At 37.4% G+C, this 24,441-nt stretch overlaps 1 protein-coding gene across 3 annotated transcripts in view; it reads right to left on the reverse strand.

Annotated features, from left to right (window-relative positions):
• Window positions 1-24,441, reverse strand: part of CkIIbeta (casein kinase II subunit beta) — an 81,969-nt gene that overhangs the window by 41,774 nt on the left and 15,754 nt on the right. For 2 of the 3 annotated variants that reach the window (XM_076199006.1, XM_076199008.1), the window contains exon 2: window positions 17,966-18,041. In XM_076199006.1, the coding sequence (XP_076055121.1) occupies window positions 17,966-18,037 (72 nt within the window). In that variant the 5' untranslated portion in view covers window positions 18,038-18,041. Of the gene's footprint in view, window positions 1-17,965; window positions 18,042-20,661; window positions 20,775-24,441 lie in introns of all 3 variants that reach the window. The other variant, XM_076199007.1, reaches the window with a different exon arrangement.

The following is a 24,441-nucleotide window of genomic DNA, read 5'->3' on the forward strand; positions in this document are numbered from 1 at the left end:
TTGGAAGGGTGTCATTCAGGTGAATTGATATCTTGACACCCGGATGGGGTATCGTGTCATCTGGCTAGGGGTAGTACTGTGACACCAAGAAAACAAGAAGAAATATAGGAGAGGATGATTTACAACAACTCAGGAAAGAATGGAAGACCAAGAAAATGATCAGATAATTTTTTTAAGAAAATGTTCATCAACAAATGCAGGAGAATGCCAAAGATGCAGTCATTCTGGTAATTAGGGATAAAGAAAGTCCAGTAAGATATACGTTGGACAAAGAGAAGTGTATAATAGTATATGGCCAAAAGGAAAACTATAACCTAAATTAGTCCCTGAGAGATAAGAGAAAGAATTGGCAAGAAAAGTTCTAAGAGTAGTACAAGACGAAGAACAAGAAACAGAAAAGGAAATAGAGGAAGTGCACAAAACGGGAAAATATGCAGAAGGAAGAACTCGATCCCTAAAGATCAAAAGACTCATATGATTTGCTTCAGGTGTAGGTCCAATCTATAATTTTGATTATGTAAAAATTAAGCTAGCTAATTTTCAAAATCTCTATAAGAAAATTCAAGATGCTTTTGCACTATCCAAGGAAAACATGGTTCATCTTCACAATAAATCTGTAAGAGAAAGTAACATTGCTGGTTTTTTTGTACGACACATTGTATATTCTCAAAATCACATTCCTAATTCCAAACCGTCACCTAAGTTTCTTGGACCATACAGTTATTTCAGTATCAAACAATGCGAGTAAGGTCAAAGTTTCTTCTAAACCAGACATCCCCACACCTTTTGTAACTCACTCTTACAATCTAAGGAATTGGACCACACTTACCTAAACATTCTTCTTTCTCTTGGTGCAACCATTGTGTGTCTATCAGTATTATGTGGATGAAGATGAAACTGGTATGGGAGATATGAGCTTTTGTGTCTGGTAGTGAGAAGAGTGTAGAGGAAAGGGAGGCTTTTTGGATAGGTTTAAATGACTGCTTAGGGGGTTTAGGGAGAAATGTCAATGTATTTGGAGATTTTAATACAAGGGTAGGAAATGAACCAATAGACAGTGCGCTTGGGAAGTGTGGAGCTACAGGAAAAATCATAGCGGAGACAGTTGATGGTAGAGATGTGTCTAGAGTTGATCATAGCAAACACAGTTTTTAGGAAGAAAGCAAGCAAAATTGCACTTGGGAGAGGGTGGTAGATAGGGCTTTAATGGACTACATAGTGGTAACCAGGAGAAGAGTAGGAAGAGTTTTGGATGTACATGTTCTAAGGGGAGAGAGTGGGACAATATCAGATCATTTTTTGGTGGTAGGTAAGTTGAGAGTGGAGTATAGATTGAGGAGGAAAAGGACAATGGATAGGCAGGTGCTTAGAGTAAACTGTTTAATGTAGAAAGAAAAGGAGGAGTAAAAGATGATGATGAGAGAGGAGTGGGAAGGAGTGAAGGATAGAGTAGAACTAAGAGTGGAGAAGGTATAGGGATGGTTCAAGGACGGATTCACAAGGTGTGCAAAGTTGGTGTGTGGAACAAGGAGGATGGGTGGAAATAGATGGTAGGGTAGTGAGTGGTAGGATGATGAAGCAAAGAAGGTCGTAGAAAAAAGAAAAAAAAGCATTCATAGATTAGTTACAAAATTGGACAAGAGAATCATGAGAGGTACAATGAAAAGAGAAGTAAAGCATAAGATAAAGGAGGAAAAGGTGAGTAGATGTGAAATGGGGTAAGAGTAGGACAGAAAAATTTGAAAATAATAAGATTTTTGGAAGGAAATTAAGAGAGGAAGAGGAGTTGAATCAAGTAGAGAAAAGGTAAAAATTGCAGATGGAGAGATGATTGTGGAAGAGATGGCACTAAGAGAAAGATGGATAGAGTATTTTAGGGAGTTGCTAAATGTGAAGGATAGGGAGGGAATGGTAGTTGCAGTGGGAAGCACCAAGAAAATGAGAGTGATGAGTGAGGAAAATGGGAGGAGAAATAAGGAAAGATGAGGTGAAAGCAGTTATTAAAATGATGAGAGCAGGTAAGGCACCTGGGTTGGATAGGTGTCATGTGGAGTGTCTAAAAAAGGGAGGTACAGTGATGGTGGACTGGCTGGTGAGGTTGTTTAATGTTTGTCTAAAAGAGGGTAGAGTGTCAGAGGACTGGAGGAGTGCCTGTATACTTCCACTTTACAAGGGCAACGGGGACAAGCGTGAGTGTAATATTTTCAGAGGGATAAGCTTCTTGGGTGCAGTTGGAAGGCTTATGGGAGGGTTTTGATTGAGAGGATTAGGAGAGGAACAGTGAGTGTTTAGGACATGTAGGGGTTGTGTGGATCAGATTTCTGTGGTAAGGCAGATATGTGTGAAATCTTTGGGGAAAAGGTAAAGATGTTTTTTGATCATTTATGAATTTGGAAAAGGCTTATAGGTGGAGAGTAAGGCACTGTGGGAGGTATTGGAGATTTATGGGATAGGAAGAAAGTTATTAAGAGCAGTAAAGAGTTTACAAGAGTAGTAGAACCTTTTTTACAAGAGTAGTAGAACCTGTATTGTAATTGGAAATGGACAGAATGGTTTGAGGTAAGGGTGGGACTTCATCAGGGATGTGTTATGTTATCTTGGCTGTTCAATTTATACATGGATAGGGTGGTGTGAAAGGTAAATGCAAGGGTAATGGGTAGGGGATTGGAGATGGTTAAAGAAAATTGAGAAAAATGGGAGATAAGCCAGTTGTTGTTTGCTGATGACACTGCGGTTGTGGCAGGATCAGAGGAGGAATTTGGGTAGTGACAGAGTTTGGGAAGGTATGTACAAGAATTTCAAGATAAATGTGGGTAAATGTAAGGTGATGAGATATACAAGGGGAAAGGATGGTAGCAAACTGAAAGTGAGTATTAAGGGAGAAAGACTGGAGGAAGTAGATAGCTTTTAGATACTTGGGTGTGAATGTGTCGGGAAAGGGATTAGTGGATGTAGAATGTAGATTGAGAGAAGCAAGTAAATACCTTGGGGGATTAAAAATTGTAAAGAGAAATAGACATTTGGGAATGGATACTAAGGAAATTGAATGTGCCAACAGCACTATATGGGGCAGAAAAATGGAACACAAGAGAGGAAGACAGGAGTTTGAATATATTTGAGATGAAATGCCTGAGAAGTATGATAGGGATTACTAGGCTGGATAGAATGAGAAACAAGGTGAGGAGGAGAGTGAGGGTGGAGAGGGAGTTGGGAGATAGGGTTGATGAATGTTGGGATTGTCTGGACACATGGAAAGAATGAGTGAAGAAAGATTAGTAAAAGAGGTGTGGAAGGCAGAGGTAGGAGTGAACATGAGGGGGTGACCAACAATAAGATGGATGGGGTAAAAGGGGCATTGGGAAAGAGGGGAATGTCTGTTGAGGAAGGGAGAAGACAGAAGATAGGGGTGAGTGGAATGGTCATGTATGGATGATGTGATGCATGGGAGTGGGTGGGGGATGGGGGTCGAGCGAGTAAGTGTGAATGATATTTTGATGCAGCCTATAGGGATTTCTCCCAGTCTTCTCTTTGACTGCATGAGGGGGTTCACCATTTAATTGAAGCAGCCTTGTTGTGTATGTGTGGGGTCTTGTTACACTGCTTCTGACCCAGGGCAGTGGGTGAGATGCAGGGATGACCAGTCATCCAGGAGCCAAGATAAGAGGGAGGGAGGGGGTGAATGGGGGTGGAGTATGTGGGGATGAAATGGGTGGGAGCTGATTTTATACCTTTGTTTTTTTGGCTACCTCCCTTGTAAGAGGGAAAAAGCTGTTGGTATATGTGTTTTTTTATTACACATAACTTAGAAAATCTTGTTGCCATGTCTACCATATGCAAAAAATATATAAATTTCCTTTCCTGTACTCTTTTAGGTCTACTGCCACAATTTTGTTGAATTCCTTTGCTACGTTCATACTCGCAATTGGCCTAGATGGTGTTTTCTTATACTTCATACATATGTCACAGCCATTTGACACTTCAACATATTCAAAGCATATCTTGTCCTTAATTCCAGCATTTTTTAATAGCTTGGTCTTGCACGTAGGGTGGCTGAATTGTTCATGCAACTTTTCAATTTTCTTTTTTTTTTTATTACCTAGATTTAGCATCATTTCTTGTTTTTTCCAACCTTCTTCCTCATCTCTTAGTGGAAGGCAATAATGTCCTGAAGAAGTGCTCATCAGTTTTACTTCTTTTCCATGTACTATTATTTTCCAAATCCAATTTCATCTGTACTCTCTTCATTGATTTTTTGCTCAATAGAAGGGGAATAGAGCAATTCACTACATCAACTGTTATAGACTTCATCGCCTATAATGTTCACTGGAAATTACATTTTTTTCATCAACTTGTACACATTCCCATCACAGAATCTAAATTTTGTTCCACCATCTTCCTCTTCCACTTTCAATTTCTCTTCTGACAAAGTCTGTATGTACACTCTCAACCAATCAACACCACACACACAGTCGTAAACCATCACAGAGGAAGGAGGTACTACTTCGAGGTCCACACTAGCGCTTTGTTGCTATTACAGGAAAAATGCCTTGTCATTTTTGGGATACAAAATTATGTTTTTGTATGGCCAGCAAGATGTATCCAGTCCAGTTCTTGGAATCATTGTTTAGCACAAAATGGAGAGTAGCAAGGAAGAAATAAGGATCAACGAACCAACCAAGAGGGGATTGGATATATCCAGAGTTGAGTCCACATTGGGGGTACAACCTAAGAAAACATGCTTAAACGTTACTCCGAAAACGACTAGCAGGTATAAAAATGATCATTTATTTTCGAAATTTAGGAGGCAAGGGGAATTAATAGATAAAACTATGGACATGGATAGAGATATTAGGATTAGCAGAGACATAAGGAATTGAGAAATTAACAACTTAGCAGATGAATTGATTTAAAATTAGACCATACAGCTTTACAATTAGAGGTATCAAACCTATGCACAACTAATGAGGCGATACCAAGACAACTGAATGATCTAAAGGGTGAACTGAGTGCGATTAACCTCTTCCATACGGTGCCGCATACGTAGGCGGTATGAGGAGCAAGTGGATATGCGAGGCTGCCATATCAGCGTCTTGATTATATTTATTGTAGTTGCCCCTGCATAATGACACTCTCTAAACTGTCATCACATTTTCTATGGTTATCAAATTTCACGGGTGAAAGAGAGAACGATCGATATAAGTGGTGACTATATTTTATGATGCGAGTATTATTACGACACATCGTACGTCTGGGAGATAATGCTGCCCGCGAGATTTTGGCCCGGAGTGAAGAGGTTAAAAGAGAAAATGAAAAAAAGGAAAATGAGGTCAGAAATTTAAATTCAGAACTGAAGAAAGAGATTAAAGAAAAATTACAAGCAGTAACTGAAAAGATGAATCAAAGACTGATCTGAATGAAATAAAAAATTGGTGGAAACAAGAATGTGAAAATTAGAAACTCATTCAAAGAAATAGTACAGCAGCAGGAGGTAGAAGAGAATGCAAAGGAAACAGTGATCAAAGAAAAGGAAAATTGGGTGTGAGACAGTGGACAAAAAGAAATGCATTGTGGTTTACCATATCAATGAAAAACAAAATGTACACAAATACCAAAGAGAAACAGAAGAGAAAGAAATTGTGGAGATACTGAAAGTGGTTCAAGATGAGGGACAGAATTTGAAAAAGGAAATTGATGACGTGCATAGGATGGGTACATACTCAAAAGAAAAAACTACAGACCAATGAAAATCAAACTAAGAACTCAAATGATAGTGGAAGAAACACTATCAAAAGTGGCAAAACTAGCAAACAGTGAAAAATACAAAAATGTGTGGATAAAAAAGGAAATGAATGAAGAGGAAATAGAGAAAGATGGGGCATTGAGAAGTGAAGCCAAAGAAAAAAAATGAGAAAAGAACAGACTGAATTTTTTTTTTTTTTTTTTTTTTTTTTGAGAATGCTTGATCTGAGAAAATGATACACCAGAAAAATGGAAACAAACCAAAAAGAGAAGAAAAGAAAAAATTAAAAGTGGCATATACAATTTCTGGAATAAATGAGCTAAACAACTACTTGTCAATACAGAAACCAGACATAATGGGAATTGTGGAGACAAAACTAAAAGGTCCTATACAATCAAGTATGGTGGGACAAGGTTTATGCAACCTTTGGTCAAAAAATAGAATGGACAAACAGGAGTCATGCTATTGACTAGAAAGGGCCTAAATGTAATAAAGGCAACAGAAGGAAAGGATAATGTGGAATTGATCACAAAGTCGAAAATAGCATTATGAAAAGTAGAAACTAAGACTTGGACTGACAGCAAACACTCAAAATTACTAGAAGACACAAAGAATGAATTAACCGAGACACTGAAATATGAAGAAAACATAGTAATTATGGGTGACTTTAACGCAAAGGAAATAAATTGGGAAGAATTGACAATAAATGGTGGAGAGGAACACTGGGGCAACGTCCTACTGGAAATGACCATTGATTACACACAGACTCAATGGGTCCAAGAAAACACTAGATACGGACAAAATGAAGAACCATCAAAACTAGATTTGATATTCACTTCTGAGCTTGAAATTGTGGAAGAAATAAACTATAGGACACCAACTGGAAAGAGTGACCACATACTAATAGAGTTCAAGCTTAAGAAACAAAAAGTTGTGAGATGAAATGAGAAACAGAGGAGGAAGATTAATGTACAGCAAAACTGACTTTGTAAAACTTAGAAGAAAAAATCAAAATGCTAGTTGGGAAAAATTTGCAAATGATGAAACAAAGATGGAAGAGAAATGGAAAATTTTTAAAGAAATATATAAGGAGGGAACAGATAAACATGTGCCTAAGCAGAAACAGAAAAGGGGGTACATAAAGTGCTGGTATAATAATAAGTGTAGCAATGCTAAAGATAGAAGAGACAAAGCTTGGAAAAGATGGAAATAGAAACAAAAAAGTGACTAAATGGCAAACATACATCAAACTGAGAAATGAATATGTAGACATATGCAGAGAGGAAAAAAGAAACTATGAAAAAGATATAATAGACAAATGCAAAGACCAACCTAAACTATTTTACAGATATGTAAATGATAAACTAAAAGACAAACATGAAATAGTGAAACAGCGTGAAGGAAATAAAGAATACACAGATGTTGTTGAAATGGCTGAAGTAATGACCAGACACTAAGTCTGTATTTACAGTTGAAAGCTCAAAAATGTGGGATGATGGAAACCAAGAAATATCCCCCAAAATGAAAGGAATAACGGTAACACAGAAAGAAATAAGGGACCAAATAAAGAAACTCAATGTCATAAAGTCACATGGGCCAGAGAGAATAGCAAACTGGATATTGAAAGAATGAATAATGAACTCTCAGATAAAATACACAAGATAATTGACTTCACACTCAAAGAAGGAAAAGTACCACAAGATTGGAAAAATGCAAATATTGTACCAATATATAAGGGAGCAGATAAAGAAAATCCAACTATAGACCAGTATCCCCTACAAGCACAATTGCAAAAATATGCGAAAGAGTTACCACAAATAAATTGACTAAACACTTGGAAGAGAACAAATTAGTAAACCCCAACAAATTTGGATTTAGAAGTGGAAGATCATGTACTACAAACTTAATATACTTTTACTCCAAGATTGGTAGAAATAATACAAGAAAGAGATGGTGGGGCAGACTGTGCCTTCCTGGACTTACAAAAGGCTTTTGACAAAGTACATACATACATATACCAAGGCTTTTTCCCCCTTACAAGGGGGGTAGCCAAAAAGAAAAAGGCATAAAATCATTCCCACCCATTCCATCCCTGAATACACTACACACCTTTCCACCCTCCCTCTTATCTTAGCATCTCCTGAATGATGGGTCATCCCTGCACCTTGTCCACTGCCCTGGGTCAGAAGCAGTGTCGCAAGACAGCACATCCACAGCAAGGCGTGCACACACACACACACACACACACACTTCAGTGAACGGATGGCGTAGAAGACGTTCTGAAGAAAAAGTGAAAAATAGAGGATTTCAAAGCAAAGTACCTATTGTATTTGCAGGGTGGGGGGGAAATTGCTCGTGGGGTAGTGGGAAAGTAGGGAAAGAGGAGAAGGGGAGGGATTGCTGAGGGAAATGGAAGGAAATGAGGAAGGAGAAGACTTGGCCCAGGCAGACAGACAAAATGTAAACATCAAAAAACGGCCCCCCGACCAGCTGAGTGACGACGAAATGTCTAATAAAAATGTAAAGATCAGAAACATAGATAAGAGCAGTACAATGGAAGGTGAGGATGATAATTTCAAAGGATTTAATGAAAGGGCGGCAGATACCAACCTCCCCCGACTGACAAAACTGGAGGAAAAACTTCAACAAATGTCTGACAACTGGGAAGTTAGGTTTGGCAAGATGACAAAAATTGCCGAGAGGTTTGAAAAATTGGAAGAACTAGAGAAGGCGAACAAAAACTTAACTGATGAAATAGAAGACCTAAAAAGACAGTTAAGAACAGTAAAGGTGGAGAATGAGGAATTGAAGAGGAATAGTAAAGAAAACAGAGAGGCCATAACTAAAGAAGCTAAGAATTGGAAAGCCACCCAAGAAGACAATAAAGTTTCATTCACTGACATAGTCAAACAGCAATTGAAAGAACATACTGAAGACTCAGTTATTAAAGTGATGAGACAAAAGGAGAATATAGTAAGAGATTTAGCAGACAAGAAGAATTGTATAATTATATTAGGAATGGAAGAAAAACACAACACAGATAGAACCACAAGAATCAAAGAGGAAAATGAAAAAGTAAGCCAATTACTAGAATCGGTTCAGGAAGATGAACCAGAAATTATGAAGCAAATCGAAGAGAAGTTTAGACTCGGAAAGTATAGCATAGATAAGACCAGACCAATTAAGATTAAATTCAAGTCACAAATGACGGCAGAGAATATCTTATCCAAAACTGGGAAACTAGCAACAAGTGAAAAATATAAAAAGGTATGGATAAAAAGGGAAATGAATAAAGAGGAAAGAGAGGAAGAAAAACAGAAAAGACTTGAAGCTAAGGAAAAAAAAAGAGAAAAGAACGGAGTCAGAGAAAGAGAGATTCTATTGGAGAGTAGTGAATATGAAACTAAAGAAAGTCGACATACGAGAAAAAAAAAGGGAAACGGAGAACACAATGGAAGTGGCAGAAAACTAAGAGTGTCTTACACAAATATAGATGGATTAATTACAGGATTGAATGAGCTGAATGATTATTTGAAGGAAAAAGAACCAGACATAATGGGAATTGTAGAAACAAAATTAAAAGGCCCACTACCACCCAACAGTGTAGGATATGGTGCATATAATTATTGGATTAGAAACAGAGTGAAAAAGGAAGGGGCAAATGGAAAGAGAAAGTCCCCCCTATGGAAGAAATAGAAGTAACAAAGAATGAAATATTAACACACTTGAGTAATCTTGATGTCAGAAAATCGCATGGACCAGATGAAATAGCAAACTGGATACTGAAAGAATGCAGGAATGAACTGGCAGACAAAATACATAGCATAATAAACAGTTCCTTGAAAGAAGGAAAAGTTCCAGAAGATTGGAAAAAAGCAAATATAGTACCTATATATAAAGGAGGAAATAAAGAAGAACCTACCAACTATAGGCAGTCTCTCTAACAAGTACAATAGCAAAAATTTGTAAAAGAATTATCAAAAGTAGATGGGTAAAATATTTAGAAAAAAACAAAGTGTTAAATCCAAGGCAATTTGGATTCAGACAAGGACGATCATGTGTCACCAATTTAATATGTTTCTATTCAAGGCTAATAGATATAATACAAGAAAGAGATGGATGGGCGGACTGTGCATTTCTAGACCTAAAGAAAGCTTTTGACAAAGTACCACATAAGAAGTTGCTTAAGAAATTAGAAACTGAAGGAGGAATACAGGGCAAACTACTAAATTGGATGGAAGACTTTTTGCAAGAAAGAAAAATGAGAGTAGTGATAAGAGACCAGCTCAAAATGGGATGAAGTAATAAGCGGTGTTCCGCAGGGAACAGTTCTGGCCCCAATAATGTTTGCTATATATATTAATGATATGGATGAAGGAATTGAAAGCTATATGAGCTTCTTTGCAGATGATGCAAAACTACTGAAAAGAGTGAAAACTGAAGAAGATTGTGAATCACTACAGAGAGATCTAAATAAAGTACAAGAATGGAGTAGGAAGTGGGAGATGGAGTTCAATACAAAAAAGTGTAGTATAATGGAGTTTGGAAAAAGCAAAAACAGAATAACAAGAGCATATAAATTGGGAGAAGAAGGAATAAAAAAAGTAGAAAATGAGAAGGACCTGGGAGTCATTGTTATGAATAATATGTCACCTGAGAAACATATAAATAAGATTTTTGGATAAACTTATAATTTAATAAGAACAATCAAAGTGGCATTTACATACCTAGATGAAGAAATGGTGAAGAAAATCCTAATCACCCTGATAAGACCAAGATTGGAATATGCAGCAACGATATGGTCACCAAGTACAAAAAAATGTATAAAAAAAACTTGAAAGAATACAAAGAGCAATTACAAAATTGGCACCTACACTCTCAAAACTATCATATGAAGAGAGACTAGAAAAACTTGAACTACAGACACTAGAGCAAAGAAGAGAGAGAGGAGATTTGATAGCTATTTACAGAATCATGAAAGGCATAGAAATTACTGATAGAGAGAATCTGATAAAATGGGATGACAGAAATACAAGAGGACACGGAAAAAAAATAAAAAAAGACAGCTATAGAAGAGATTTGAAAAAGAACAGCTTTCCTCACAGAGTAATAGACAGTTGGAACAAGTTAGATGAGAAAGTGGTGTGTGCAAAAACAATACATGAATTTAAAAATAGTTTAGATAAAATGAGATATGAAGACGGGACCCCACGAGCATAGCTCCCCTTCCCGTAAAATACAACTAGGTAAATATACACACACACACACACACACACTTTCAACGAACGGACGGCTTGAAGAACGTTCTGAAGAAAAGTGCAGATTGTGGATCCCAACGCAAAGAGAAGTGCCTTTTTGTATTTACAGGGTGGGGGAAATTGCTCGTGGGGTAGTGGGAAAGTAAGGAAAGAGGAGAAGGGGAGGGATTGCTGGGGAAATGGAAGGTAATGAGGAAGTAGAGGACTTGGTCCTAATAGACCGCCGAAAAGTAAACAAACGACCGCAAGACGAGCTGGAGGACGACGGAATGTCTAATAAGAATGTAAAGATTAGAAGTATAGATAGGAACAATACAGTAGAAAGTGATGAGAATATTTTCAAGGGATTTAAAGAGAGTGGGGGGGACACAAACCCCCCCCGACTGACAAGACTAGAGAAGAAGGTTGATAAGGTGATCGAGGACTTGGAGAGTAGGTTAGGTCATATGAACACCATTTTACAAAGGGTTGAAAGATTGGAAGAACTAGAAATGGCGAATAAAAACTTAACTGATGAAATAGAAGACCTAAAAAGACAGTTAAGAGATGTAAAGGTGGAGAATGAGGAATTGAAGAATAGTAAAGAAAACAGAGAAACGATAGCTAAAGCAAGTAAAAATTGGAAGAAAACCCAAGAAGGAAATAAGGTTTCATTCACTGACATAGTCAAACAGCAATTGAAAGAACATACTGAAGACTCAGTTATTAAAGTGATGAGACAAAAGGAGAATATAGTAAGAGATTTAGCAGACAAGAAGAAATGTATAATTATATTAGGAATGGAAGAGAAACACAACACAGATAGAACCACAAGAATCAAAGAGGAAAATGAAAAAGTAAGCCAATTACTAGAATCAGTTCAGGAAGATGAACCAGAAATTATGAAACAAATCGAAGAGAAATTTAGACTCGGAAAGTATAGCACAGACAAGACCAGACCAATTAAGATTAAATTCAAGTCACAAACAACGGCAGAGAATATCTTATCCAAAACAGGGAAACTAGCAACAAGTGAACAATACAAAAAGATATGGATAAAAAGAGAAATGAATAAAGAGGAAAGAGAGGAAGAAAAGCAGAAAAGACTGGAAGCTAAGGCAAAAAACGAGAACAGAACGGAGTCAGAGAAAGAGAGATTCTATTGGAGAGTAGTGAACATGAAACTAAGGAAGTTCGACATACAAAAGAAAAACATAAGGGAAACAGAGAACACAATGGAAGTGGCAGAAAACTAAGAGTGTCTTACACAAATATAGATGGATTAATAACAGGATTGAATGAGCTGAATGATTATTTGAAAGAAAAAGAACCGGACATAATGGGAATTGTAGAAACAAAATTAAAAGGCCCACTACCACCCAACAGTGTAGGACATGATGCATACAATTATTGGATTAGAAACAGAGAGAAAAAGCAAGGGGGTGGAGTTATGTTCCTGACTAAGAAGGATATAAACGTGAAAGGTGTCATATATGGAAAGAATACAGTAGAGATGATTATGATAGAAGTGGAAGACAGAGATAAGAAGAGCAGAAAATTTGTGATAAATTATGTGCCTCCAAAAACAGCCTCATGGGAGGAGAGTGAACATAAAAGTATGTTAGAGGACACAAAGATAACATTAAATTAAATAATGGAAGATGGAGGAAGAATAGTTATGATGGGCGACTTTAATTGCAAAGAAATCTGCTGGGAAGAAATGACAGTAAAGGGTGGAGATGACTCATGGGGAAACGCTCTACTTGAGATGATTATTGACCACACAATGACACAATGGATACAGGAGAACACTAGGTATAGAAATGAAGAAGAACCATCGAGACTAGACTTATTAATTACATCTGAACCTAGAATAGTGGACAAGATTGAATATAAAACACCAATAGGTAAAAGTGACCACATATTGATTGAACTGGAACTTAATGAAGAAAAATATATCAAAAGAAATGAACAATATAGAAAAGAAAGAATGATGTATGAAAAAACAAACTTTGATAAAATAAGATAATTCTTTCAACAAGAAAACTGGGAAGAAATATACAAAGAAGAAACATCAGTGGAAAAGAAATGGAATATTTTGACAAAAATTTACAAAAAAGGAGTGGAAAAGTATGTCCCAAGACAAAAACAAGAAAAAGAATATGTAAAATGCTGGTACAACAAGGGTTGTAGGGAGTTAAAAGACAAAAGAGACAAAGCCTGGACCAGATGGAAAAAAGACAGAAGACCTGAAAAATGGAAAATATATTCTGGTTATAGAAATGAATATGTACAAAAGTGCAGAGAGGAAAAAAGAAAATATGAAAAAGATGTTATAGAAAAGTGTAAAGATCAACCAAAACTATTCTACAGATTTGTAAACAATAAACTGAAAAACAAACAAGACTTGGAGAAATTAAGACAAGGAGGAGTTGAATACACTGAGGAAATGGAAATGGCAGAAATTATGAACAAACATTTTAAATCAGTGTTTACAAGGGAAAATATACAACCTGAAGAGATTGAGTGGAAAGAAAAAGTCCCCCCTATGGAAGAAATAGAAGTAACAAAGAATGAAATATTGACACACTTGGGTAATTTTGATGTCAGAAAATCGCATGGGCCAGATGAAATAGCAAACTGGATTCTGAAAGAATGCAGGAATGAACTGGCAGACAAAATACATAGCATAATAAGCAGTTCCTTAAAAGAAGGAAAAGTTCCGGAAGATTGGAAAAAAGCAAATATAGTAGCTATATATAAAGGAGGAAATAAAGAAGAACCTACCAACTATAGACCAGTCTCTCTAACAAGTACAATAGCAAAAATATGTGAAAGAATTATCAAAAGTAGATGGGTAAAATACTTGGAAAAAAACAACGTACTAAATCCAAGACAATTTGGATTCAGACAAGGACGATCATGCGTCACCAATTTAATATGTTTCTATTCAAGGCTAATAGATATAATACAAGAAAGAGATGGATGGGCTGATTGTGCATTTCTAGACCTAAAAAAAGCTTTTGACAAAGTACCACATAAGAAGTTGCTTAAGAAATTAGAATATGAAGGAGGAATACAAGGTAAATTGCTAAATTGGATGGAAGACTTTTTGCAAGAAAGAAAAATGAGAGTAGTGATAAGAGATCAGCACTCAAAATGGAATGAAGTAATAAGCGGTGTCCCGCAGGGAACAGTTCTGGCCCCAATAATGTTTGCTATATATATTAATGATATGGATGAAGGAATTGAAAGCTATATGAGCTTCTTTGCAGATGATGCAAAACTACTGAAAAGAGTGAAAACTGAAGAAGATTGTGAATCACTACAGAGATCTAAATAAAGTACAAGAATGGAGTAGGAAGTGGGAGATGGAGTTCAATACAAAAAAGTGTAGTATAATGGAGTTTGGAAAAAGCAAAAACAGAATAACAGGATCATATAATTTGGGAGAAGAAGGAATAAAAAAAGTAGAAAATGAGAAGGACCTGGGAGTCATTGTTATGAATAATATATCACCTGAGAAACATATAAATAAGATTTTTGGAGAAACTTATAATTTAATAAGAACAATCAAAGTGGCATTTACATACCTGGATGAAGAAATGGTGAGGAAAATCCTAATCACCCTGATAAGACCAAGATTGGAATATGCAGCAACGATATGGTCACCAAGTACAAAAAAATGTATAAAAAAACTTGAAAGAATACAAAGAGCAATTACAAAACTGGCACCAACACTCTCAAAACTATCATATGAAGAGAGACTACAAAAACTTAAACTACAGACACTAGAGCAAAGAAGAGAGAGAGGAGATTTGATAGCTATTTACAGAATCATGAAAGGCATAGAAATTACTGATAGAGAGAATCTGATAAAATGGGATGACAGAAATACAAGAGGACACGGAAAGAAAATAAAAAAAGACAGCTATAGAAGAGATTTTAAAAAGAACAGCTTTCCTCACAGAGCAATAGACAGTTGGAACAAGTTAGATGAGAAAGTGGTGTGTGCAAAAACAATACATGAATTTAAAAATAGTTTAGATAAAATGAGATATGAAGACGGGACCCCACGAGCATAGCTCCCCTTCCCGTAAAATACAACTAGGTAAATACAACTAGGTAAATACACACACACACACAGAATCTGATAAAATGGGATGATAGAAATACAAGAGGACACGGAAAGAAAATCAAGAAAGACAACTATAGAAGAGATCTGAAAAAGAACAGCTTTCCTCACAGAGTAATAGACAGTTGGAACAAGTTAGATGAGAAAGTGGTGTGTGCAAAAACAATACATGAATTTAAAAATAGTTTAGATAAAATGAGATTTGAAGACGGGACACCACGAGCGTAGCTCCCCTTCCCGTAAAATACAACTAGGTAAATACACACACACACACACACACACACACACACACACACACACACACACACACACACACACACACAAAAAAAATCAAAGAGCATTGACAAAGATGGCACCAACACTTAGCAAGTTGACATACAAACAAAGATTGGACAAACTAAATTTATCAACTCTAGAACAAAGAAGAAAAAGAGGCAATTTGATAACCATCTACAGAATTATGAAAGGGATGGAAATCCTTGATAGGGATGACCTACTTAAATGGGACAGAAGAAATACAAGAGGACATGAGAAAAAAAATTAAGAAGGACAGTTACAGAAGCGATTTGAAAAAGAACAGCTTTCCACATAGAGTAATAGATACATGGAACAAATTGAAAGAGAAAACAGTGGGTGCTAAAACTATACATGATTTTAAGAAAGAACTGGATGTGGAAAGATACAACTGTGGGTCACTCTTCTCCCACAAAATACAACTAGGTAAATACATACTGTAGAGGTGCAAGCTGTGTCCACGATAGCATAACTAATAGACTGTCATTAATACTGATATCACTTCAGGACTTTCAACAGTAGCATATAACTCTTCCACTTTAGTTACTTCCTCATTTGCACTATATGCATAAACATTTCTTGGGCATACTTGTGACAAATTATATTCTGAGCCACAACAATAAATTTTCTAATATTACCAAATCTATCAATCGTGTTTTTGTATCCACTTTTTTAATTTTCATTTACCATGTTTCCTCTTCCTCTACATCCTCTAAATCCTCCATGTCCTTTTCCCCTTGTGATAACATTTACTTCCTCTCTGTATCACTGACTTAGATTTTATCATTACAGCAGGCATTTCATTTACACTACTTCCGTCGCCGAGTCCAACGACAACACTTTCTAACTTCCAAAATTTTTCTTGAGGGCTTGCTGCATAGAATCAAACATCTTATCTGGCTCACTAAAAGATACTACTGTCAATACTATTTGCTTGTTTTTAATCTCTAGACCTACACTGTCCAATAATTCAAATGCTAAAATACTCTTTAGTATGGTCACTATACATACATATACCAAGGCTTCCTTACAAGGGAGGTAGCCAAAAAGGAAAAGGCATAGAATCATTCCCACCCATTCCATCCCTGAATACACTCCACACCCCTCCACCCTCCCTCTTATCTTAGCACCTCCTGGATGACGGGTCACCCCTGCACCTTGTCCACTGCCCTGGGTCAGAAGCAGTGTCGCAAGACACAGCACATCCACAGCAAGGCCGCTTCATCAAATCGGAGACCCCCCCCCTCTCCGTCCCCCCATGCATAAAAGGAGCTGGGGAGAAATCCCTTCGGGCTGCGTCAAATTTTGCTCACACATACTACCTCACCCCCAATCCCCCCGCCCATTCCACCTCATGCATCACATCATCATCCATATACAGCCATTCTCCATTCACCCCTATCTTCTGTCCTCTCCCGTCCTTCCTCAAAAGACATTCCCCTCTTCCCCAAAGCCCCCTTCACCCCATCCATCCACCTCATCCTAGGATGTCCCCTCATGTTCACTCCCTCCACATCTGCCTTCCATACCTCTTTTACTAGTCTTTCTTCATTCATTCTTTCCATGTGTCCAAACCATCCTAATACTCTTTCATCAACCCTCTCCCCCAACTCCCTTTCCACCCCCGTTCTGCTCCTCACCTCCTCATTTCTCACTCTATCTAGCCTAGTAACCCCCATCATACTTCTCAGACACCTTATCTCAAACACATTCAAACTCCTTCTCTCTTCCTCTCTTATGTTCCATGTTTCTGCCCCATACAGTGCTGTTGGCACAATCACTCCTTCATACAGTCTCCTCTTAGTGACCATTCCCAAGACATTTGGGAATGGTCACTATACTTATTCAAAATTGCATTTCTCTTTACAAATTCCAAAATATACTCCATATTATCTTCTTTTACTTTTTTTGTAGCAATCAAACTTTGTCTAGGCTTCATATGCAGCTGACATCTCATCCTTTTTGTGCCATTTGTCTAAGTGTTGAAGCAAAACATTCACTCCATTGTCACTCCCCAACTTTTCAATATTCTACTTAAAAATTTTTGCTCCTTACCTCACTTCCTTTTCGGAAATGACAAGGTGATTGCACAGCTTATTTCTTCTTTCCAAGATTTGTAACAAGCTACCATGCTTTCAACTCTTGCTTTCAACTCTTGCTTCCAACAATCATAATTTTTATCTCCTCCTAAGACTGGCACTTGCGCTTGTCTGTCACATTCGTTGTTGCCCATCCTTTTTTAGACTTTCTCCTTTATACTAAAAAATTTCTTTACCATCTGCCACAATTATGCTCTGCTACCACTTGTTTAACTTATAGATCAGTATGGCAGGGTAAATAAAAGAATACAAGAGCAGTATTTTACTTTTACATAAAGATAAGTCTTCACACCAGTCCTCTCAATTCTTAGTCCCCAGTGTTCCCCTCCTACATACAAAATCAAAACAACACAAAACAAATGATGCATGAAAAGCGCAATGCCATGAACATATAAAACTCTAATTGTATAGAACATTTTACCAAATGAACCATATCTCTAATAGCAAATGTTAAACTTACTTCACAGAAGAACTCGTTTCCTCTTAAACCACAAAACCATGCAATCCATGACACCTCCTCTGAACTGCTCATTTTCCTGTGAAAGAAAAAGAATCAGTACGGTACAATCTACAAGAATATTTTTTTTTCAAATGTGAAATTTTAAATTACCATGACATCTAGGCAAATTTCAGGTACAATATGTAACCTTTTCAATTCATTATGATTTTAATACATTCTGTTCAGTTTTTCTTATTTGCTAATTACCCTTTTCTCTTTGTTACAATTCATCACATTGCTTACAATGAAGAGGTCAGACATATATTCAATTATATTATAGGATCAGTCACATTACCTGAAAAAATATCAGGACCTTAAGATATGGTTGAATGTCAAAAACAATGACCTAACACATTGCTTCAAGCATTCACCAGCATAATGTAACCACTAGAGATACAACTTTTTTCAGATTCAAAACCCTGTTGTGGCAAACAATGAACTTTTGCTTCAAACTCACAAAAATGTCTTTCTTTTTGTCAAATTGTGAAAAAAAAACTCCCGCACCTAAGGAGAATTTGTATTAGTCTTAAGTATCAAAATAAAATTATGCCGTCTGCAAAAGCATTTATTTGCAAATGAATATATTGTACAGTAAACTTTAAAAATGCTTATAAATTTGTGAGTTTCTGTTTATGAACTTGCTGTTGAGACGTTTGTCAGTTTTGCAAGTGCTGTGAAGCTCTTCCATCAGCTTCACAGCTCGCTCGGCCACCATATTTGAGCGAGGCACATCAAGCCCTGATCATTCCTTTATTCAGTGGGTGGAAATTTTCTTTAAAGTCTTAGGACATTTCAATTTAAAGTTAGCAGCATGCAGCTCATTGTGTCTTCTAAATAGTGTTGATTTGAGAACCATGCCTTCACCCATGTAGCTGCAATAAAGTCACAGGTAGCTTTCCGCTGATCTCTCCATTTCAGGAGAAAAAATCAATCAATCTAACAACTGCCTGTGATTTCCACCTGGCACTATGAAGGGAAGGCAGCTTCTGTCATTTCATACATTGCCATTTTCCATCCATTATTTATTTACCTAGTTGTATCTTATGGGAAGAGGAACTATGCTTGAGGTGTCCCGTCTTTGTATCTCAGTGTCTAGTTTGCTCTTAAGGGGACCCCTCGCCCAAACTCTTTTTTTCTGAAGGATCTTGCTGATTTTTTTCTGTGTGATATCTAGGTCTTTCAAATCCTATCTCCTCTTACAACTTACACACAGTCCATCCACTCCTTTCTCTCTTGCAGTGAATAAGTCACTTTTCAGTAAAAACTAAAAACATTCGACACACATGACCTTCCAGATCTGAAGCCAAACTGTCAGAATGTTCATCTCTTCAAGATTTGGTTCATCAATCTTTTCACATAATTTTACTATTGTGCTGGTTAGTGATACTGGCCAATTTGGTGTCTCCTTGTTCCACCTTTGTGAATTGGCTCCACATTTGCCCTTTTCCAATCAAGTGGCACTATGGCTTCTTTCAAACATGTAATATGATTGTGGATCTTGTCCTCTAGTTGTTCCGTATATTCTCAATTATCCAGTTTGAAATCCAATCAGGTCCTGAAACTTTTGTCACAATGTCCAATGATCCCAAGATATTGACCACTTCCCTCACTTTTACATTTATATTTGCTAAACCTAGATTTTTTGCTCCTCTAGCTCTCCAAAAATTTGCTCTCTTTTGTGAAGACCAATTGGAAATTTTCATTCATTACTTCTGCTTGAGCTGAGCCCTCTTCAAAGGTCTCAGTAACCCACTATGAACTTGGTAATTACTTTCCTGTGTCTCAATTTACCATTTATAATACTGTAAAATAGTTTTGGATCATCTTTGTATTTATCAATTACACCTCTTTCAAAATTGCTTTCTCCCCCCCTACAAATTCTTGTAGTCATTTATAGCTTGTTTGCAAGCTTCTTTTGTTTTACTGCCTTTTCTCTTTCTCCATTTCCCCCAATATAGAACCAGTCTTGTTTCTGATTCTTCTTTCCACTAGCCCCTTCTATACGGTGCCGCACACGTAGGCGTCATGAGGAGCAAGTGGATTCACGACGCTGCCATATCGGCGTCTTGATTATATTTATTGTAGTCGCCCCTGTGTTTTTACATTCTCCCAAATGTGCCCTGAATCCCATTCTCTGTGGTTTTCAAAATTCGCGGGTGAAAGAGAGAACGATCGATATAAGCGGTGACTATATTTTATGATGCGAGATTTAAGTCCCGTAGTGAAGTGGCTAGTCATTGGCACATGTATGTTCACTCCCCAGTTGTAAATGTCAGAAATATTTCCTCCTTAATCCCACGGTATTCATGAATTCTTCCCAGTTTGCTTCTTGTGAGAATAAACACCATGTGAGATCAAAACCTTTATTCTCACAGTCTTGTCGGCTTTTGCCATTGTGTTTCAGTTTGCTTCTTCAAAGAAAAATTTCAACCCTAAGCAAACTGCATTTTTTCCAACTTTAAGTAATCCACTTTCCTAAAATTAAAGGTTCCTTTGCCTGTGTGATTCATTCCTTGGCTCTATTTCCTCATCCTTCAGCTGAAATTAATTGTTACATGGTCACTTTTTTCTATAGGGAAAAAGTAGTTCAAGGAGTTGATGATTTCTAGCTCTTTAGCAACTAACAAATCTAATCTTATGGGAATGTCATCTCTCACCTGGCTCATTTCCTTTACCCACTGGGTCATTGTTCTCCACTGTTATTTTTAACAGGGTATTTCCCCAGGAATCTGCTTTGCTGCTTGCTTCCCATTCCTCTCAGTTGACCTCACTGCAATTAAAATCTCCAGTAAGGAATAAATTGCTACTTGTTGAATAGTATTTTTTAAAGGAAAAGAGCAATGTTCAATAACATTTCTTGATATTCAGCTTCATTTCAGTTTCAGAGGGGTCTTGTCACCATGAAGTCTTTCATTCTTTCCTTTAGTACTAAATGTTAGGTGGCTTTCTACAGCTTGGCCTTCTTTCTGATTTGCTTCTTCCACTTTTATGTCACTTCTCACCACAAATGACCTTCCACTCATTCTATCTTCTCCAGGTGTATCTATTGTTCCCCAACTGGAGATGAACATTTTTTGAGTTTGATCTTCACTAGACAAAATGTCAGGCTTGTTTATCCTTAAGTACTCATTTATCTCCTACCTGGCTGATAGGAAACCATCAACGTTAGCCAGGCATGTGAGTGGGGTCTGAAAAAAAGAGGAAAGTTGCAAAGGAGCAAAGCGACTGAACTGGAGGTGTTCTCCCTCCAACAGTAGGAAGGTTTGGCATTTTTAGCTCCTAACAGTGCAATCTGGTGAATACAGTAAAAGCTCTTTTATCCGTTATTCTCGTATCCGGCTCCTTCTTATAACCGGCATATTATTCACGAGGAAATAACAATTTTGTATAAAAATGTAAAAATTCGAAAAAATAAAATCTAAAATTCCCGCGTCACTCCTGCCGCTGCCAGATGTAGCGTGCATCTTTTCCGCCATCTCCCACAAATCCCGCCGCTCCGTCAGGCCCCACTGTAATAAGACGCCTGATGTTAAGCGTGCGACTGTCTATTAGCAACTCTCTCAACACACAAACACATACCGACAGCAAAGGAAGGCAGTGATGGCTGAGTTGAAGGATATGCGTGGTAGTACTAAGCTTAGCGTCACTGATGAAGCTCTTCAGGAGTGGATGGAGGTCGACAATGACAAAACTATCACTCCCACACTGACGACGAAATCATTCAGGCAGTGATTGAGGAGAAACATGGTAAGGAAACAGGCTGATAGTGAAGAGGAAGATGACCCAGAGCCAAGAGCAACGTGGAAGGATGGCACTAAAGGACTGGCAACATTTATCAAGTTTGCGGAGCAGTGCACCTACATGGGGACTCATGACGTGATGTCTCTTCACTGTCTTCAAAATGAATTTTTAATGCAGAGACAAACATTCTAAACAGACATACGTGATTTCATGAAAATAAATAAAGATAAATAAATATGAATATACTGGTAAATAAATTAACAACAAAAGTGAAGCCATTGAATGAATTTTATTAAGTACTCTATGAATAAAGGCAATAAATGTATTTTTTTAATATTCTTTCTCGTAACCGGGATTTCCCCTTTCCGGCACATCTTTGGTCCCACTCGTGCCGGTTAAAAGAGCTTATACTGTACTGCATTGAATAACAATCCAGAATGGCACAAAATTATTATGATTAACAGTTACAAGCATATACATGTTTTTATTTTCTACAGCATGAGGGGACAGAGTTTGCTGATTAAACGAAGCAGCCTTGCTGTGGATGTGCTGTGTTTTACTACATTGCTTTTGACCCAGGGCAGTGGGTGAGATGAAGGGATGACCCCATCATCCAGGAGCCAAGAAAAGAGGGAGGGAGGAGTGTAACATTACGAGAATGTTACTTGCGCTTTAGTAATGAGGGAGTGAAGGAGACTAGAGTGGGTTTGGTGGTTTTATTCTGGTAGGGGTGTGTTGAGCTAGGCTAGGTCAGCGGGCAGGGCTCATGGTGAATGGGAGTGGAGTATGTGGGGATGAAATGGGAGTGGATTTATACCTACTTCCCTTGTAAGGGGGTAAAAGCCCTTGGTATATGTATGTATGCATGATGCTTAAGAGGAGAAAAAAAAAAAAAAAAAAAAAAAAAAAAAAAAAAAAACAGAATTTCAAGGAAACAAGCAAATTTCGCATGCCTGATAAACTTAACCTACTTCAAATTTCCTTGTAGCATTTACTTTGTGATACTGCCTTCCTACATTTTTGGAAAAAAAAAAAAAATATATCACATTCTTATTCAGAACTCCACAAAAAAAAAGTCCTATAATTTTTGGCTTTTGCTTCTTCTAAGAACTGTCTTTGTTCCTAAAATGAAGCATAATGGAATTTGGAGAGAGAGAGAAAAGGGACATCAGGAAGATATAAAACTGTTGAAAAAGAAGTAAAGAAAGAGGGATTTGAAAAAGACCTGGAAGTGATGTCACAAAAGATATGTTCCCTGACAAAAAAAAAAAAAAATGTTGGCAAAACCTATAACTTAAGATCAATAAAAGTGGCTTTTATCTACTTGGATAAAGAAATGGTAAAGAAAATACTAGTCACATTGATAAAGCCTAAATTGGAGTATGCAGTGACATTATGGTCACCCAGTACATAAAAGAATATAAGGAACATTGATAGAATCCTGAGAGCTGCTACGAAGATGGCCCCATAACTAACAAAACTATCATATGAAGAAAGATTGTTAACCACTTCCATACGGTGATGCCTACATAGGCGTCATGAGGAGAAAGTGGGTACGCGATGATGCCGACGTCAGCATCTTGATTATATTTATTGTAGTCGTACCTACGTAACCTCCATTCTCTCTAAACTGGCTTCATCATATTTTCTATGGTTATCAAAATTCACGGGTGAAAGAGAACGAACGATTGAGCACTGACTTTATTTTTTATAATGCGATTATTATGACGCAACATCGCATGTTGGGCAGCTAATGCTGCCAGGCGTGTGATCTGCCCCAGAGTGAAGTGGTTAAAATTGGAGTTGCCGACTCCGGAACAGAGAAGAGAAAGAGGTGACTTGTTGACTATCTACAGAATTATGAAAGGCATAGAAATCCTTGATAGAGAAGACTTATTAAATTGAGATAAGAGAAACACAAGAGGACAGAAAAAAGCTTAAAAAGGACTATTATAGAAGATACCTGAAAAAGAACAGCTTTCGCCACACAAGTGGTGGATGTATGGAACAAGTTAGATGAGAAAACAGTGTGTGCAAAAACAATACAAGAATTTAAGAGATACAAAGACAGATACAAAGATACAAAGACAGGACACCACAAGCTTAACTCCCCTTCCCATAAGATACACATAAGATACAACTAAGTAAATATCTTTTAACTCTTCCTCTTGTGCTAACTTCCAAGACTAGTTGATTACTTTGTTTGCCATGGCTTGTGAGTCAGCACTTGCACCTACAAGTGGTATGCTCCAGCCTAGTGACAGCGATTCAGAAACTAATTAAAACTGTACAGTATAGCATTTAATATAAATCATCCTAATTACTCTCTACATTACAAGGAGTAATTGGTGAGGAACAGTGTGGATTTAGGACAGGTAGAGGTTGTGTAGATCAGATCTTTGTGGTAAGACAGATATGTGAGAAAGCTATAGGAAAGGGGAAGGATGTTTTTTGGGCTTTTATGAATCTGGAAAAAGCTTATGATAGGGTAGACAGAGAGGCACTGTGGGAGGTTATGCAGATATACGGGATAGGAGGAAAGCTTCTGGGAGCTGTCAGGAGTTTTTATGAGTGTAGTAGAGCTTGTGTCAGGATTAGAAATGGAAAGAGTGAGTGGTTCGAGGTAAAGGTGGGACTTCGTCAAGGATGCGTTATGGCGCCCTGGCTGTTCAACTTATACATGGATGGGGTGGTGC

Source organism: Oratosquilla oratoria, chromosome 15, assembly GCF_046742065.1.
Source record: "Oratosquilla oratoria isolate Oo_2021 chromosome 15, ASM4674206v1, whole genome shotgun sequence".
NCBI lineage: Eukaryota > Metazoa > Arthropoda > Malacostraca > Stomatopoda > Squillidae > Oratosquilla > Oratosquilla oratoria.